The sequence below is a fragment of the Xiphophorus couchianus genome, chromosome 12 (assembly GCF_001444195.1).
Source record: "Xiphophorus couchianus chromosome 12, X_couchianus-1.0, whole genome shotgun sequence".
Taxonomy (NCBI): Eukaryota; Metazoa; Chordata; class Actinopteri; order Cyprinodontiformes; family Poeciliidae; genus Xiphophorus; species Xiphophorus couchianus.
In genome coordinates, this window is record NC_040239.1 from 25,974,698 (window position 1) to 25,992,743 (window position 18,046).

The 18,046-nt window shown below is 40.9% G+C and overlaps 1 protein-coding gene across 1 annotated transcript; it reads left to right on the forward strand.

Moving 5' to 3' along the window:
• The first annotated feature begins 419 nt into the window (after window positions 1–419).
• On the forward strand, window positions 420–17,804 carry anapc5 (anaphase promoting complex subunit 5). Its single transcript, XM_028034472.1, has 17 exons — window positions 420–901; window positions 981–1,060; window positions 2,722–2,831; window positions 2,902–3,145; window positions 4,049–4,115; window positions 4,243–4,344; window positions 5,514–5,704; window positions 5,791–5,872; window positions 5,954–6,046; window positions 8,119–8,300; window positions 9,365–9,500; window positions 9,664–9,738; window positions 9,881–10,002; window positions 10,931–11,038; window positions 11,177–11,324; window positions 16,694–16,856; window positions 16,951–17,804. Exons 1-17 carry the CDS (start codon window positions 704–706, stop codon window positions 17,169–17,171), a joined length of 2,322 nt encoding a protein of 773 aa, XP_027890273.1. The 5' UTR covers window positions 420–703; the 3' UTR covers window positions 17,172–17,804.
• The last annotated feature ends 242 nt before the right edge of the window (window positions 17,805–18,046 follow it).

The following is an 18,046-nucleotide window of genomic DNA, read 5'->3' on the forward strand; positions in this document are numbered from 1 at the left end:
ATTGTAAGAAGATTATGATGATTATCACTAGTAGTAGTAGGAGGAGGAGGAGGAGGAGTAATATTACACTTAATATTTTTTTGTAAATCAAATTAGCAGAACTAAACCTGGTCTAGCTATCATTTGTAAGCTAAATCTTTCTGATACATTTGGAGATTAAATAGGTCAGTTTAAGAGACATTTTGAGCGCATCGACTCACTATGCAGACTTTATTTATATTTGTCAACATTACTTTACATAAAATAAGAGTATATTTATATATATATAAAATATAAAAATTTTTTACTAAACGCCAAATCTAGAAGGTATTTAATTATGAAAACCATATTACCTGGCTAGTCCTAGGCCATGGACTTTCCAAAGTGGTTTTGCCACTTACAATATGGCGGACGCGCTAATATATCCCTGCCGTTTTGATGACGTCTCTTTGAGGCGACAGAAGGAGGGCGGTTTGAAAGCCAAACAGCCAACTTGTGTCAATATTCGGAAGCTAGTACATATTTTGTCACGAGGTTAAAACATATCCGCATTTTGAGCTAAAACCTTTATGTTAAAGGTTCCTAAGATGAACGCGGAGTTATTCTTGCTCTTTTTAGGCGACTTTCCTGACGCTAACGGGACTCGGTGAGGTAGTTAGCTTACTCTCTCTGCTGCATGCTGGACACCGAGCTGTCTTTAGCTTAGTGCTAAGTCCGTTTAAGGATGGCGAGTGTGCATGAAAGTTTGTATTTTAACCCCATGATGACTAACGGGGTGGTCCACGCTAACGTGTTCGGCATTAAAGACTGGGTGAGTCCATATAAAATCTCCGTGCTGGCGCTGCTGTACGAGATGACCTCCTCAAAGATCACCCTGCCGGAGAGAAGGCGGCTGAACAAGCTCATCCTGCCCCTCCAACAGGTTCAAGTCTTTATGCTGAGTCTATTCAAACTTCCTTATTTTTGTGTTGCTCACTATGTTTTTTTAATGTAATTTCCAGGGTCCAGACCTGAGTCTTGGTCAGTTCCTGAAGACTGTGGAGGAGTGTTGTCCTAAGACCGCCTATGCAGTCAAACTCAGGTCTGCCAAACTCTGTAGTTATCCAAATAAGTCACTTACGTACTGGCCATTATTTAACTATTATAGAAAAATTAAGAATGGTCTTGATTAACTAATAATAAAGACTAATAGTTTGTTGTGAGTCTCTTCTTCAGCTGCATCTGTGTGCAATCAGGTTCAGTTATTTATGCTAAGTTGTAAAGATAAACAATGATGATGGCCCTATTAGACACTCCTGCTGTGCAAAGAATCATCCCATGTTTTACATTAAGGTGTTGAGCTGGCAATTGTGACATTTTTTATTTCATTTTATTAGGCAGTAGCAGTTTAAAATGTAAACAGATTTTTGGTCAGATTTGTATCACTCAGTTCAAGCTGTCATACAACCACAAAACCTCTTGGTGAATAAAATCTAGTATTTGTTGAATAAGATCATGATCAGATGATCTAGTTTACAACACGGTGTGAATGCACCACAGAGTTAAATGGGGTATGTAAAGTGTTATTTAACATTCAAACTAAAATCATATTTTTTCCAGAAAAGTTGTAAAGTACAGTGTAATCCAACAAGTAAAAATGTGTAATTTCTTAATCTGGTTTACGCAAACAATCGGAGTAAATATTAATATTCCTCAACAGAGAAATATTTCATGGTCAAAAAGGATTTTTATTTTCTTTTGCTTCTTTAATCTTTTTTGGCCAAGGATAGTAGTTACTGGGCTTTACATTATGCTGCTGTGGTGCCTTCACAACAGGTTATTGAGTATTTTTCACTGAGTGTTTTCCAAAGATACTAGATTTAACACTACTCAATGTAACACACTGGGTGGCGTTTTCTATTGTTCTGTTAAAATATAATTTCTTCCTTAATGCTTCTTGTATTAAAATCCCTCAACTTTAAGAACATCCTTAAATTCTGTCCATTTTAATGTAAAAAATAATTCAGTGTAACAGTGAAGATAATGATTTTCTACCTGCATGTAATAAATCCTACTCCTGCACTTAAAAAAAACCTAAAAACTTAATTTGTTTCCTAATTTTTTTAAGTCGATGAGAAAAAACTGTAATACACTCACTCGTCCAGCAGGGGGCGACACGTCTGAATTGTCAAGCATACAGATGAATACAAATACAAACGATTAATCATGATTAATTGTAATGAATCAGTTGCAGAAATAATCCTCACCTAATTTAGTAATTGGTTAATCAAAAAATTTAATTTCCTGATAGAACAATACAGTCAGAGCAATAATTCATCCAAAACTGTTAAAATATTTGTATATATACATTTTTGGATTTAAGATTTTTTTTTTTTTTTTTTAAAAACATCCACTAAAGGAATGCTGTGTTATTACATTTTCGGCAACAAAATGCTTATTTTCTTATTTAAAAAGGAACTGAATTAGTTGTCTTTTCTGATATTGTATAAAAGGAACCCTAAGTGGTTGAATGAAAAATATGAAGACTGTGTACATTTTTTTTTACCTGATTAATCGTCAGAACAATCGATTACTAAAATAATTGTTAGTTGCATCCCTGCATACACATAGTAAAATCCATAGTAGTTTATTATAAAAGAAAATATTATAAAAAAAATGTAGCTCTATAGTTTGTCGATCCTCTGCGGTGTGGAAAAGGTGTTTGCAGGAAGTCACCGAGCTTGTCTCTTCTAATCCTTGAAGGCTGCATGAGATGGCAGACGGAGAGCTGAAAGACATGGAGTACTTCTTCTCCACTCTGCCCACTCCGTTCACCGCTTTCGATTCTGAGGCTTACAAAACCAGCGTCGTAGGTACGCAAAACCTCGTGCTTTGTTTTTCTCTGGAAATCCTCCGTTTCCCAATAATCTCTCTGCTCTGCAGGTCTTTTCATGAGGCACATGCTGCTGGCGTACAACAAGCTGTCTTTCAGTCAGGTGTACAAGCTGTACAAGTCCCTGCAGCACTATTATCACAGCCATTACGCCAAGCCCACGGACGGGCAGGTGTGTGTGCCCACACTGGCTGCAGATGACTCGGACATGGACCTCACCAGCACCGAGGACACCGTGGGGGACCGAGCGGACAAAGAAGAGCTGGACACCCCACTGCACGAGTCCGAACTTCGGTTAGTGATGCTGTTCTTTTCAGCCAGACGCGCGTCTCATTTTTAAAGTCTGACTTTAACCACTAGTGATCACCTTCAAGCCAAAAGGAAAGTCTTGAACTACGTGCAGTTTGGCATCACTGTGATTGTTTTAGGAATTGATTATTCTGGTGATTAGTCAGATATAGGAAAAGAATGGTTTGATTTTTTCTTTAGCAATATTACAAATACATTAAAAGATGGAAATAAATAATCACTACCTTTTTTAAAATAAGAAAATAACCATTTTATAGCCTAAATTGCAATAACAGCATTTCTTTAGGGAATTTGAACCAGGTGAGGCTAAAACTATAATACTTGAGGAATTTTGGATAAGACGTATTTATAGACAGGGGCATTTTTATCTTAAATGTAAAATACATACAGGGTTTCCCCCAGTGTATTTTAAGCCTGGCGGGCCACCAGGCTCAGCAATGCTTATTTATTTAAGTCTTTTTTTTAAATGTTTTCATTTCTATGACTTTCTAGTTGGTGTTCAGGTGTTAATCTTCCAATCTTTCAATAACACACGATTATCAATTGGTATTTTCACATTTCCTGTCAACTTTAAACATTTTTTAACTCAAAAACTCAACGGGCCGCTGGATGAGTGACTGCCGAGCGCCCCACCACCGGGCTTAGTGAGTTTTCTGGGGGGAAAAAACCTCTATAAAATATGTATATTTTATAGAGGTTTGGCTCAATTACTAATTATAATGTTAATGTTTGGGGGGGGGGTTTCCACAGATGGCCTTTTTTTGAGTCTGTATACTTCAGTTAATCGATTACTAAATTAGTTGACAGTTAATTCAATAATCGATTAATCAGCTCTACTACTACTTTGACGTTTTTAAAAGTTGACATCAGATTGTGTGTCTGTTTCAGATGTGACAACACGCCGAGCCGGGGCCCCCTCTCTCAAAAACAGGCCGAATACTTTCTTTCTAGACAGGTGAGTCTGGATGAAGTCTAAATGAAGTATTGTTTGTCATTTCGCTCGGAGGGGTCCGTGGGGCCCGGATGTGTTTTTTGCAGCGCCGACGCGGCCCCCCTCTGACTCTGGGAACGTCCCTCCGCAGGCTTACCTTCTGAAGAACGACGAGAACAAAGCCCTGAGGCCGGCGGCGCTGCAGGAGGAGCTCAACAACATGCTGAAGTTTAACCCGGACTTTGCAGAAGCGGTGAGGCCCTGCAGAACTTTTAACTGCATCCCCAGTCATGCTTGTTGCCGTTTCCATGGTATCTTGGCGTTTTATAAAAAATATCAACATGCGGATTAAAGCCATTTTAATTAGATACAGTAGAAAGTGTGAACTTAGAGTAATGCAGCTCTGCCCCTCCCCGACCTTATGCTGCGCACTGCCAGTCAGCTGACTGAACAAATACAGCTACTCTTTTCCCTCGCTTAGAAGAAACGCAGCTTTAAAAACTTGTGGCGGGTCGTTGTGTCACGCCGTTTTAAAAGAGAAACTTGGCAAGCAGTGCTGCCAGCTGTAAACTCGCTACAGTAGTCCAACTAATTAACCAGCTTTGATGACCTTGCTCTTCTCCCAGCGCAGGCCATGCTGTTCTGCGCTGAGAGGGCATTCCCTTAAAAACTGCAGCTAAATGTAGCCGCTGTTTATTATGCAGTCTGTCAGTGAAGAGAAACCTCTTCATCCTGTGTTTTAGTTAACATTAAATTTGATATCATTCCTTCCCTCATCACCGTCCATGGTGACTCTTTCGAGATGTTTAGACGATAGGAACGACAATGACATTTAATTACCCTTTAAAATAAAGTATTTTTGTGTTTAATTGAATTGAATTTGTGATTCATTGTTGTGAATGCGTGTAAGAGACGCAAAGTCATAAATCTCTCGTTCTCCTTACAGTGTCTATAAATCAAAATGAAAACAAGAAATGTTGCAGATAGCATTATTACTATAACTCATAACCAAACTCTAATCGTATTTATCAGAAAATAAATGTCAGTCTGTCAATCAACCAAGTTTATTTGTGTTCCACATTTCAGCAATGGTGCAGTTCAAAGTGCTCTATGTCTTAAAAACAAATGTTCAGTGTTTCAGTGATTATGGGTCCAAAGCAACTGGAGAGGTTTTAGCCTAGAGTTAAAGGGACTCGGTGTTTCAGGTGTTTTGCAGTTTGCTCCAGATTTACGATGCACAGAGTTGTTGCCACATTATTGTTTTAAATTGGATTGTGTTGGACAGTTTTGTGAAAGAGTTGTGCTTACATACTTTGAGAAGGCGTTATTTATGCTGCGAGATGCCGCAGCGTAGCGGTTTTATGCTACCTGAGTGACGGTGTGTATCCTACAGCAGCTCTCTGCTCCTCCTGCCGTCAACAGCATTACCTGAACTACCTGAACAGCATGAGAGTCCAGGACATCTTCCTCTCCGCTCACAGCCTCCTGCACTACTTCGACCGCCTCATCCTGTCCAGCAACGAGGGAAAGAGCAACGGAGACGAGGGCTACGGCCGAAGCCTCCGCTACGCTGCGCTGAACCTGGCCAGCCTGCACTGCCGTTTCGGCCACTAGTGAGTGCAGAGCTGGAGGGCCGCAGTTTGAGTTTGTTCGGACAGAATAAAGAAATATTTTCTCGCTGTTGTTTTGGTTCTTTCAGTCAGCAAGCCGACCTGGCTCTACAGGAGGCCATCCGCATTGCCCAGGAGTCCAACGACCACGTGTGCTTACAGCATTGTCTGGTAAAGCAAACAGCTTTATGCTCTGACGCCGCAGTAATGTTGCCAAGAATGGTTTGATGGTCATAAATATTTCTCTCCCAGAGCTGGCTCTACACACTGGAACACATGAAGGGATCGGAAAGCACGGTGTTGACTCAGGATTCGGTGAAAATGGCCGCTCATTTCTGCCTGCCGGTGAGTGCAACATGACCTTTCAGTGGAGAATCTGCTGGGTAGTTTGGCGTCGGCTGTTGTACGTGCTGTAGATTAATTTTTATGATTTTGAACCCAGACTACACTGAGAAAATGTCTGTACCAGGTTACCTTAGTAAAACAACATGCAAGTTCTTTATTTTCTTCTCGTCGTCTGAAGTTAAATCAGACTGAACTTTTCTTGTTGTAGGTCAGCTGGAATCGCCAGAATTATTTTATGTGAGACACGAAGCTTTGATATATTTTAGTTTACTTTGTCCCTGCTGTAGAATGCAGATTATTATCACAATGCATAATAACAGTGATCAATTATATTATATAATAGTGAATCTTTTTTTTAGTTAATTTGTGTTGTTTTTATCTCCAAAGTGTGGTGCTTTAAAAGTTTGAAAACTTATCTTGAAAATACATGAAAAGTGCTTGAATTTTACGATGGGAAAAGTGTAGAATCCCTGACAGTATTAATGGAAATGTTTTCTGACTCTTACCGTTTATTTATTTATATATTGATTGATTTTTGGTCCTTCACCTTTATCATTTCTTTTACCTGCAATTTTCACCTCCAACAGAAAATCTTCAGTTTCAGTGAAACCCTTATGCATGGACAGAAAAAGGTCAATTTTGGTATTTCTTTCGGTCAGAACTGTTTGAACTAAAAACTGCTCGAATTCAACCAGCCCCTTATATCTCTGTGTACCTCGAAAACACCTTAAGAAAGGCATGGAGATGTTGTACTAGGTATAGTTGAGCTCTGACGCCTGCTGCTTCCATCAGTGGTGCTTTCACTGTTTCTGGATTAATGAGGCTATTTGAATTCAGCAGATTGATTATATGTATAATGAATGTCTGGAGAAGCTCCTGCGGCTAATTTATTTCTATTAGAAGGGTGATAAAGCTCTGACCTTGAGAGACTAGACTTGGTCTAGATCTAGGAAACTTGAATAAAAATATTTTTAAAAAAAGAAGCTAAAAAACGTATTTGTTTTTAATCATTTTCGACAAAATACAGTACAATATTGAGTCCTTTCAGATTGATAAAGTTGTGCTGATTTATTCTGGCTTTCAAACGTTACATTTTGGACATTAAACAGCAGGGCCGGATTTAGAAGGATGTGGGCCCCCGGTCCGGAGCCAGCTTTAGTGTCCATCACTATATGTAGTCTGTACATCAGTGGTTGTGACCTCCGCACTCCCACCAAAAAAAAAAAAAAAGAAAAATATTGGCAACCTGGGCCAATAAAATAAAACAATTTAGTTTATTCTTCATTTTAATGGTAAACATTTTTGTTTCTCTGCCTTTTTTACAGGAATTTCAGGCTGAAAATGCAGGAAATTTACTCAAAATGACAGTAAAATCAACAACAGAACACAAAGCGATTTGAGTTTGTTCTGACCTCAGTAGAATTTAAAGTAAATCAAAATTATCCTGATTGAACTCAGGATACATTTAAATGTCGCTGTAATAAAACAGGGTTGCATCCATTTGATAAAATACTCAGTACAGGTAGATGTGTAACGTCTGACATTAGTGCAAGTTAGAGCTGAGATTTTCCAGCAGTTGTGAGCAATTCTAGAAAAATGATCCATGTTCCAACTTGCAGATTGCTTTGTGTGTCTGAAGCCTTTCTCTGCAGTCGGAACCTAGATTAACGTTTGCACGCTACTTTTTTTTACTATTGTAACCACATGCAGTTCAGACATGTCAGAAAGTTTCTTTTAGCAGGAAAGTACCAACACTTAAATAATGCTTCCCCACATTTGTGTTGTGCTTTGGCTGGATCTGAAGCATTTTACATAACCTAAATTGATAAATAATTTCCTTTTAAGTTTCCCATCTGGGAGTCTCTTATATAACTGAACCAAAGCCATCGAAAACCTTTCAAGTGCAGAGGTGCGTTCTGTAAACATCCAGTGGAATCAGTTCTTAATTTGTTTGTTTTAAGTACTTATTGTGAGTAGCAATCGGTTCCAGTTGTTTATGTCCAGGTCACTTCCCCCACCTGAGGTCAACATCTGTCGCCAACATGTCCGACTTGTTCTCCTCTCCGCTCCAGTACCTGGGATCTCTGGACATTCAGTCGCTGGTCCAGCAGGGGGCGATGCAGGGTAAGGCTGCGCACAAGCTGATGGACGCTCTGAAGGACACGGAGATCCTGCACTGGAAGCACAGCCTGTCGGAGCTGATCGAGATCAGCCTGGCTCAGACCACGTCCATATGGAGGATGTACGGCAAGAGGTGAGGGTCTTCGCTACGCGGCGCCGCTAACGGGTGGTTTTCAGTTCCACACACACACACACACACACTCACGCTCTTCAGTATTCGCTAAACTAAAACAGCGTTTACAGTTCTGGTTTTCATGGACGTGAATCTCCACCACTTTCTGTCTTTTAGTGATTCATTGTTCTTTTTCTGGTGGCGAATGATCATCAAACCAAAAACTTCAATGATTTAAAGAAACAGTAATTCAACGCACAGATTTGGATTCTACATTCATTTCCCTTATTCCATATCCAAGTGATACATACTGGCTCTAATATTTACATAACCATAAAGTTCAAACCCAGTTGTTTGAAAAACTCAGTACAGATGTTTGTTTTAAGATCAGTCCATGATTTTAAACACCAATGATGAGCTACTGTATACTATTCAAAAGCAAACAAGCTTATAAATTATTTTAAAGCTGCAGAATGAAACTTTTATAAAAATTTATATTTTTTCACATTTATTAAAACTGTCACTATTTCGTGACAGTGTAATATGAAACAGATCATTTGTGAAAAAAAAGCTTCTTTGGTTTCTCCTTGCAGTCCCACTGGCATCTGCAGAAATACACCGCCTGATCAGAAACAGTCAATCAGAGCGCTGTCAATCATTCTCATGTACATGCTGCTCACACTCTCCTCCTACAGCTGGTTCATAAACAGATATCTGTGGTGAATGTTCAAGCTAATTAGCAGTTTTTCAGGAAAGGTAAATTGTGTCTTTGCCATTAGCTCATTGAGCAGTGTGTTCACAAATGTGATTGACAGCACTAAGACCCTCCTCCTGACTCCGATTGGTTGTTTCTGACCGGGAGCGGTGCATTTCTGCAGATGGCGGAAGGTGGAGGAGATCAATATTTCCACAGATTATCTGTCTCACAGCTCACTGCCACAACATGGTGACAGTTTGAACAAATTCATAAAAAAAAAAAAAAACATGCATCAATGCATCATAAAAACATCAATCACATATAGCGCTGATAAACATATCAGCGCTACATGCTGCTGCTTTAGTGTGACCTCTGTTACGTCCCGCAGCACCATGGCTCTGCAGCAGGCCCAGCTCCTTCTCAACATGAGCAGCCTGGAACCGGTGAACTTCGGGGTCCATCAGAACAACACGGAGGCGTTCGCTGTGGCTCTGTGCCACCTGGCCGAGCTGCACGCCGAACAGGTAACGCTGCTGCCCCTGCTCTCTGTCCCGACTCTCACGGGGAAGCTGCGTTTTCATCTCACTGTAAACATACAGTAGGTAGTGAATGTTAAACAGCCTTACTTTGCAGCGTGTGGACGGACTGTAAACGCTGGACTGCGTCTCTGTCTCGTTTTCGATGCAGGGGTTGTACAGCGCAACTGCAGAGATTTTTCAGCATCTGAAGGAACAGTTTCCTCCTCACACGCAACATTCAAAGGTATTTTTCTTTTTGCTCTAATACATTAGCTCACAATCTGGCAGATGTGTATTTAATTTACCTCAAATACTTACTTACTTACATATTATGTTTAATTGTCCAATCTAAGATCCTTTAACTTTCGCATTCCTCCTATCTTCAGCTCTGGATGCTTTGCAATCTGAAAATCCAGTTTGAGAGACACATGAACAACAGGAAGTACCATTTAGCGGAGCCGCTTGTAAAGGCCATGTCTGCTTTAAACAAAACAGAGGGACTGTACAGGTAATGCCAAACCACACACAACAGTGCTACTTCAGTCCGTCTAGGAAGGACGTCTGGTGTCATTAAGCTATTACTTCAAATACACACACTAATCGCAAATTTTGCATGGACTTGACATTTTCACAAGTCATTGCCATTTTTCTGTACTTCCTTCTTTTCTGACCAATCACTGCAACTCAGCTGAATTTTGACCAATCCCTGTCGACTTCTTGTTTCACAGCGTCTCTTAAACTCCAATCTTTCAAGAGATTTTTGTTTCCTTAGAATCATTTTTTGAGATTTTCTGTAGGATTTGTGTATATATACTATACTGTGTATAGTATATGCTAACTTGAATGGCATTCTTATGTTGCACTTCTCAGGACATGATGTATTAAGGGTGCCATTTCATGAAGGTGCTTGAAAATTTTATTTGCAATTTCAATACAAACTATTTTAAAATCCTGTCTTTTTTTTTTTTTTGACAGGTTATGTGCCGCAATTGCAACCATAGTGATGGTCAAAGCATAGAGGAGGACAAATGTTGTTAAAAATTGGAAATTATTTCAATTTATTTGTTAAAACCCTTCGTTAAAAAAGTTAACAAAAGGTTAAACTCCAGTTAAAAATAAATCTAACGATAGATGATGAGCGCTAGCGCCGCTACTGAAATATGATTATGAATGTAATTTCATGTAACTGTTTATGTCCATGACTTATCACATGAACAACCTTTATCAAAGCAGGATTTTAATTTCTTATTTTTATTTAACAGTAGCATTGCTACCTTATATTTTTTCGACATAAACAGAATCTAGGTAAAGATTTGCGCACATTTGTTATGGAAACGTACTGGTAATTGTAGGCCGCTACTATCACAACACACCATTACACAAGCCTGGAGAGACTGTTCTCTTTGCTGCTGTGTTTAAAGTTTATTTATTGGCAGGAAAGCCCAAGTTCTGAAAGCCCTGAACCGCAGCACCGAGGCCTACAGCATCCTCCAGCAGCTGCAGGTTCACTGCGAGAAGACCAAGTGCACGGAGATCATCATCAGGTTCGGCTCTTATGTTGTTCTTGCACACTTTCTCGTTGCAATGATCTGCAGCGTGAAGAAGAAAACGCACCAAACTTTACTCCGGCAAGTCGGATTTTAACTGTCGCCTGCCTCCCGCGTGCTGCCTGCGCCCTCCAGAGTGATGCTGTCTACCGCCGAGCTCCACTGGGAGTCGTCCAGCTTCTCCACGGCTCTTCCTCTCCTCCTGCAGGCCTTGGCTCTGGCCAGGCAGCACCACCTGCAGTCCCTGGCCTCAGAGGGCGTCCTTCATCTGGCCTTCACTCAGGTCAGCCACAACAAGAAAGCCTGTTGCTGTGTCCGTCCATCAGTAGCTGCCACGCAGCGTGGGAGGTCTTACTGCTGGCTGAAAGCTGCCATGCATTGGCTCACAACCGAAGCAGATTGGTTTGCAAGATTTCAAGTTCCACAGTGAATGTTTTCGAATGTTTCCAGAACTCGCTGGCGTGATTACAAGCTTTATACGCATGCAGAATAAATCTGCTTAGAAAATATTGAACAGAAAAGTGTTTGTCAAGTTGATGTATAAAATAAATAGGGAGACATTCGGTCATTCTGTGTTTAGTTTACAGACTTGATGGCTGATTGGGCATTTACTAAAATAAACCTGTAAGAGTAAATCAAATCTACACAAGCAGAAAAGCTAAAAATTGTTCATAGATGAGCGCTCAAAAAATTTCTAAATATTCAAATACCAGTGGTGGGCATCACTAGCTAAAACGTTAGTTGTACTAACCATAAGGCTCTAATCATAAAGATTAATTCAGCACCATTTTGTGCTTTAAACTGTTAAATAAAAAACTTGGAAGAAAAACAAAAGATTTGCTAAAGCACATTTTTAGCAAATCACGGTAATTAGAGGAAGCTAATTCTAAAGCGCTAACTTCACTTCAAATGATATCTACTCTTGAAAGACTACAACACTCAAGCACCAATTAATTGGGGCCTGCCCATAGCAATGCATAGGGATGTAATCCCTATGCATTGCTATGGGCAGGCCCCTATTGTTCTACACCTCAAAATAACTGCCCCTTCCTACTACCGTTAATGCGCCTCGTACCGCTGCATGCCCCATCACAACATATATATCTAAACGTGAGGCTCAATCCCGTGAGGGGAGCTATTACTTTTGTTGGCATTTCGAGTAACTGTGGCGACATACTTAACAAAAAACGAGCCAAATTCAACTCAAAACAAAAGACTACCTGACACAAAACAGTGTCAGTTAGACTCAAAATAGACATAGAATTTAGTCTGCCTCTCTGAGTTGCTCTTTAGAACCACAGTGATGGCAGAACGTCAGAACTACAGACATGGTGGAACAACTGCTATAAACTCATCGCATCTCTGAATGGTGCTGTTTATGTTATATCTTATATGCATATCATCAAGTGGTGGCAAAAGCAACAAAAATCTAGTGTGCTCTGGACTTAAGATGGAGTACATGCACACATATTCATGACATACTTTGATTAAACTAATTTATCTTCGGTGTGATTCCAGTACCAAAAAATTAACTTTATACCAGGTGAGTCTCTCTAACCTGAGAATGTGAACTTGTACTGGGCTGATTCTGTGCCTTTAAATCATTTTAACAATACTCCTGGAGAAGATTCATAACTTATAACTCTGAAACAGGAACAGGTCTGAAAAACAGCCTGTGTGCTACACTCAAGAGAGAGATTCATTTGATGCATCAAAGAGTGATGTCATCACTGCTGATGTCATTGTTACCAGTAGAACTGAACATTCTACTGATGCATTAACATCAAACACGTTTTGAGTGTCAGGCGAGTCTGGTTTATATTCAAAGTCTATGTGAAGCGTTGGATGCGCTAGATTTGTCAAACGCTCCAAATGGTTCAAATTGCGCCACGCTAGAGGCTTGAAGCGTGATGCAATAGCCCTCGACGCGCCTCCACATAGACTTTGAATGCAAACCAGCTGCGCCTGACGCTCAAAACGCATTTGGTGTGAACGCACCATTATATGTCCAGTGTCACATTAGGTCAGTGCTTCTCAATTCCAGTCCTTAAACCCCCTGCTCTGCATGTTTTAGGTGTGTCTCTGTTTCAGAACAGCTGTTCCAGAACAGCATGACCTCTTTTGCAGTCATCAAGTACTGCAGTAGCATGTTAATCACCCACAGATTCAATCCAGGTGTGTGGCAGAAGGGGAACACCTAAAACATGCAGGGCAGGGGGGCCTGAGGACCGGAATTGAGAAACACTGCATTAGTTCCATCATATTTGGTCCTAATATGATGGACTCACTGCTTTGAGTCAGGGGTAACATTTAGAGGTAAGATGCTAATTAAGTTTTAGTTAGGGTTAGGGTTAGGAATAGACTAATATTGTTTGGGGTTATTGAAAATGTGTGGATTAGGCAAAATCGCAGCTACTAAAATGAAGGAAATCAATGCAAAGTTCTAATATGGGTCGAAATAGTTTTGACAAACCTGTACAGCATTTTGTTTTCTAAATCATTATACACAATGATGATATAATATTAGGGTGTTTTTCTGCCAATTGTGTAGCTGCAGTACACTAGTAGTCTAATGTGTTGAATGTGCTGAGACACATTCAACACATTAGAAACCAATCAGAACCAAAGGTTTGCCTTTTGGTTCTGATTGGATGTTTCTGGATAGTAGCAGAGCTAGATGCATTTTTGCAGATTCTCTGTTTCATATTCTACTGTCAGACACTTTTAACAAATATTCATCCATCATCTAACACACTTATCCTTGCACACACACATTCACACCTTAGGACAATTTAGAGAGATCAATTAATCAAGCAATTAATGCCGAGTGTTAGCAAAACCTAGGTTTGGATACTGACCTAGGTCAGTGCCACCTGGGTGTGGGTCGGCGTAAAGGCCGAGCCGGGCATAGATTGGCCTTCACGCCAACGCCAACATGAAGCCCCTTCATGCAACCAGTGGAGGTTGGTCGCATGGACGTATGTCTTTCCTCGGACCTCCATGTTTGTGTGGAGGTTTGGCTTTGCGTGGACTCCTCTGATTGCTACCTGGGTGTGGGTCGGTGCAAAGGCCGAGCCACGCTATGCATGGAGAGCCCTGGTTGATTGGAGGTCTGTATTTCGTTAGACCTCCCTGATTGATTGGAGGTCTGTCTTTCCTCATATCTCACTGATTGATTGGAGGTCTGTCTTTCCTCATACCTCACTGATTGATTGGAGGTCTGTCTTTCCTTGTACCTCACTGATTGATTGGAGGTCTGTCTTTCCTTGTACCTCACTGATTGATTGGAGGTCTGTCTTTCCTTGGACTCCTCTGGTTGTAGGGAGCCTTCTGTTTGTAGGGGGACCTCTGGTTGGGTGGAGACTCTAGGACGGTTGTTTTCCAGAGCAAGTTTTAACTTCACCTTCAGGTCTGCAACCTGACCCTGCAGAGATTTCACCGTTTCCTCCTGTGCTTTGAATTTTGAAGCTTGCTCAGCGTGACTTTTGAGCTGCTCCTCATATTTAAGTCTCACTCTGTATTCTTCTACCATGACTTCTATCAGACCTTTGTTGCGGGAGGTGTATTTTTCAGCCTCCCTCTTGAAATAATCCAGCTGTTGAAGAATGTTCTTGTCGGCTGTAACTTTGGTAGAGCAAGAAACCTTTGATACAGCTTTAATCTCTGGCACGTTTCTTTCATGTTCACGTTTGACTCGCAGGTGATGTTCTTTTACTACCATAGTTTGCAGTTTCTCAATCTCCTCCTGCTGTGATTTGACTTCAGCCTGATATGCAATCCTTCGGTTTCTTTCCTCATGGAGATCAAAAGTCTTACTCTGCAGTTCTTTTTTGAGATCGTCTACCTGCTTCGTGAGATCGATGACGTGTTGGCTCGTTTCTTCCACAACTTCCACTGCGGGGGTGATCTCGAAGCCAGCAGAGGGAGTTGTTTCCTGCTTGACTTCCAATGATGTTGGACTCTCAAAGTTGCCAGAAGGACCTGATTCCCCCTGGATCTCTACTGATTCATCTTCCGGCTTAATGGGGCTGTCGCTGTCATCTTCAAAAGAAATGACTGCGTCGTAGTCGACTTGGATGTTGAGGTCCATCATGTCGAGCCATGAAAGCTCAGCTGGAAAAGCTTCATGTTCACAAACAATCTGTTGTTGCTTCATGTCTATATTGTGGTAAATTCTTGCTTCTCTGAAAGGCGTGTAATATCTGGAATCGATATCCCGCTTGTTTCAATTAATTTCGAACTTGCTCTGAAGAGTGATCTGTCGTGATAGAACTGAGGAACAGGTCTGAGAAAACGCTGTCTGCGAGCTACATTCAAGAGAGAGACTCCTTTGTGGTATCATAGAGTGACGTCATAACCGCTGATGTCATTGATACCATTGGAACTGAACATTCTATCAACCTTATTCCTGGGAGGCTTACTGGGGAAACGATTAAGGGTGTTACTTCCGTCGCCCACCAGAAGTAGAAGTATTTCATTGTAATTTGGAGGGTTTTTGGCTAATCTATATTCATGATAGAAGTTACATCTCTGTTTTCAGTTATTGTACAATATTTAGTAAACTTGTTTATGGACACCGTCTGCTATCAGAGAGCTATTCAGTACAGAGGGTTGTAATTATGAGCTTAATCACGGGGAGCAACAGTGACACTGCGTTAAGTTTTGTAAAAGAATTTCAAAAGAAAAGCCTAAATATTCCTCTCAGGGTAGTGCTAACTAATATTAGCCTTTACTATCTTTTTTCTCTCAGGTTATTGCACTGCCCTGCTGCACAAGACGGTGAATTAACCTTAGCACAAACCTTTGCATTTTATTGCCCCCATTAGCATTAGCCTTTTCCCTAAAAGAAGCTTTTAGCTATTTTTCTTATTTATTAGCCATGCTTAGTACACTGAATGGAGTGATGCTCCACATGCTACTGACAGCATTTTGGCTAATGTTAGCAGTTTGGCTCATTTTAACTTGTACACTAATTTCAACATACTGAATGGCATAAGTCCATGTTACTCAACATGTTTGTCAATCTCCACATGCTATTGAGTACATTGTAGCTTACTTTAGCATTGATGCTAATTTGTAGCATCAGAACGCCCACGAAGTGTGCCAACCGACAGGCACACTTTGGCAGGCTCCGTTAAAATTTCTTCAGAAATGTTCTAGTTTTAACATTATAATTTACATTTTCTTTAATGCCCTCTGATGTTGTGTTTATGTTTACACCTTGTTTTCTACGATTTATTTTTGTTCCTGTACATCTCATGTTTTAACTAAAGTTATTGGGGGGGGGGGAAATAAAGGAGATGAAGCAGATCTGCTCTTCATCTACTTCAGAATAAGAGCATGGATATCGATGTCGATAAGTAAAACGTCAGCACAGATTTGGCTGAAAGTTTACAAAACATTTAAGCAAATTAGCGCTTTAGAATATATTCAGAAAAGTGAATAAAGGGGAAGCTAAGCTAAACATTTTCAGTTAGCTAAAGCGCTGAGCGAAAAATTAGCTCGGCTGTTAGCAGGTTAGCGGAAGTGTGCCCAACACTGCCAAGTACTAAAAGAAAACATCAATTGGACTAAAGATAATATACAACTGAAATAATCTGACTCCTCTATTCCCATGACCATATCAGGTGATTCTATTTCTTCCTCCTCCAGCTGATGCTGGGCATCCCTGGGCAGGCGCTGACTGTTCTCCATGAAGCCATGGAGCCCATCCTCGCCCACGGAGCTGTCATCGACAAAGGCCGCGCCATGCTGCTGGCAGCTCGCTGTCACATGGCTGTAGCTGGCTTCAGGCTGAAAGAACAGGGCCATCTAGGTGACCTTTAACCCCCTGAATCTGATCAAGCCACGTGGAAGATCTTACATCTGACTCTTTGCTTCTGCTTCTTTGTCTTCTCGTCTCCTCGCAGGCCAGCATTCGGCAGCTTTGGCTGTTGACGGTCTCAACGAGGCCGAGTCTTATTTCTCCAGGCTCAGCTGTAAGGAGCGCCTCCGAGACGTCCACTACCTCCAGGCGCAGCTCCACCGCTCGCTGGGACAGACGGCGCAGAGCAACAAAAGCGCCATGAACTTCAGGCTGCTGGACCAGGAGCTGCAGTCCCCAGCCCCACCGGTCTTCATGCAGCTCTGACAGAGCGCAACCCTCGCAGCGTCATCAGACTGGTTGCATTACGACACGTACAGTACCGCGGCTCACCACTAGGTGGGGGTGAAGCCCTGTCCTGATTTGTCTCGGCACTAAGACACAGCAAAAAGACCACAGTCTCACCAAGTATTTTTGGTCTAGTTTCTAGTATAAATATCTTAGTTCACTTGAAATGAGAACTAAATTACAAATAACTTTTAGAAAGAGCAACTTGTTTTAAGTCAGTAATCCCTAAATATTGGTAAAAGTTTAAAAAAGTACTATTTTAACAGGCAGATTTCACTTTTAATGACACTTTATCCACATTATAAGCAAAAATAATACAAGTTGGGCTAGTATGTTCTTATCAATATTAAGGAATTATTGACTTAAAACAAGCTCCTACATCTTGCCAAATCGTTACTAGTTAGCTTCATCTTTTTCCAAGTGTACAAAGATATTGTGAACGGAAACTACACCAAAAATATTGTGTAAGATTTTGTGTATTTGGAGTGAACATCTCATTTCTTAATCGTTTCGATTTGAATAGGAGGTTGTCGAGGAACTTGCAGCTCAAAATGTTAGTTATATTTCAACAAAACAGAGACAGGAGTCATGAATAAAGAGACGTAAGCGAGAGTCTGTACTTTGTGTCTTGATTTGTGTGGCGTGGATCCGGTTTGAGTGATGAATAATGTGCAGCCGGCCGGGTTGCTACCTGGAGGAAGAAGGTGTTTGAAGTTCATCGGGAACAGTCACGGACTCGCTCAATCCTCCTCCATGTTTTGATGAGCGAGGGGCGCAGGGCGAATGTGTTTCAGGAGCCTGGCCGATTTATTTTTGTCTCCAGAATACCGATGAAGCCGTGAAGTGATGCTACA

Excerpts from the sequence above, each read along its gene's own strand:
- anapc5 (XM_028034472.1), top strand. The coding sequence starts at position 704 with ATGGCGAGTGTGCATGAAAGTTTGTATTTTAACCCCATGATGACTAAC. Across the intron at positions 10,003-10,930 it reads AAAACAGAGGGACTGTACAG|GAAAGCCCAAGTTCTGAAAG; the intron begins GTAATGCCAAAC and ends ATTTATTGGCAG. Across the intron at positions 11,039-11,176 it reads TGCACGGAGATCATCATCAG|AGTGATGCTGTCTACCGCCG; the intron begins GTTCGGCTCTTA and ends TGCGCCCTCCAG.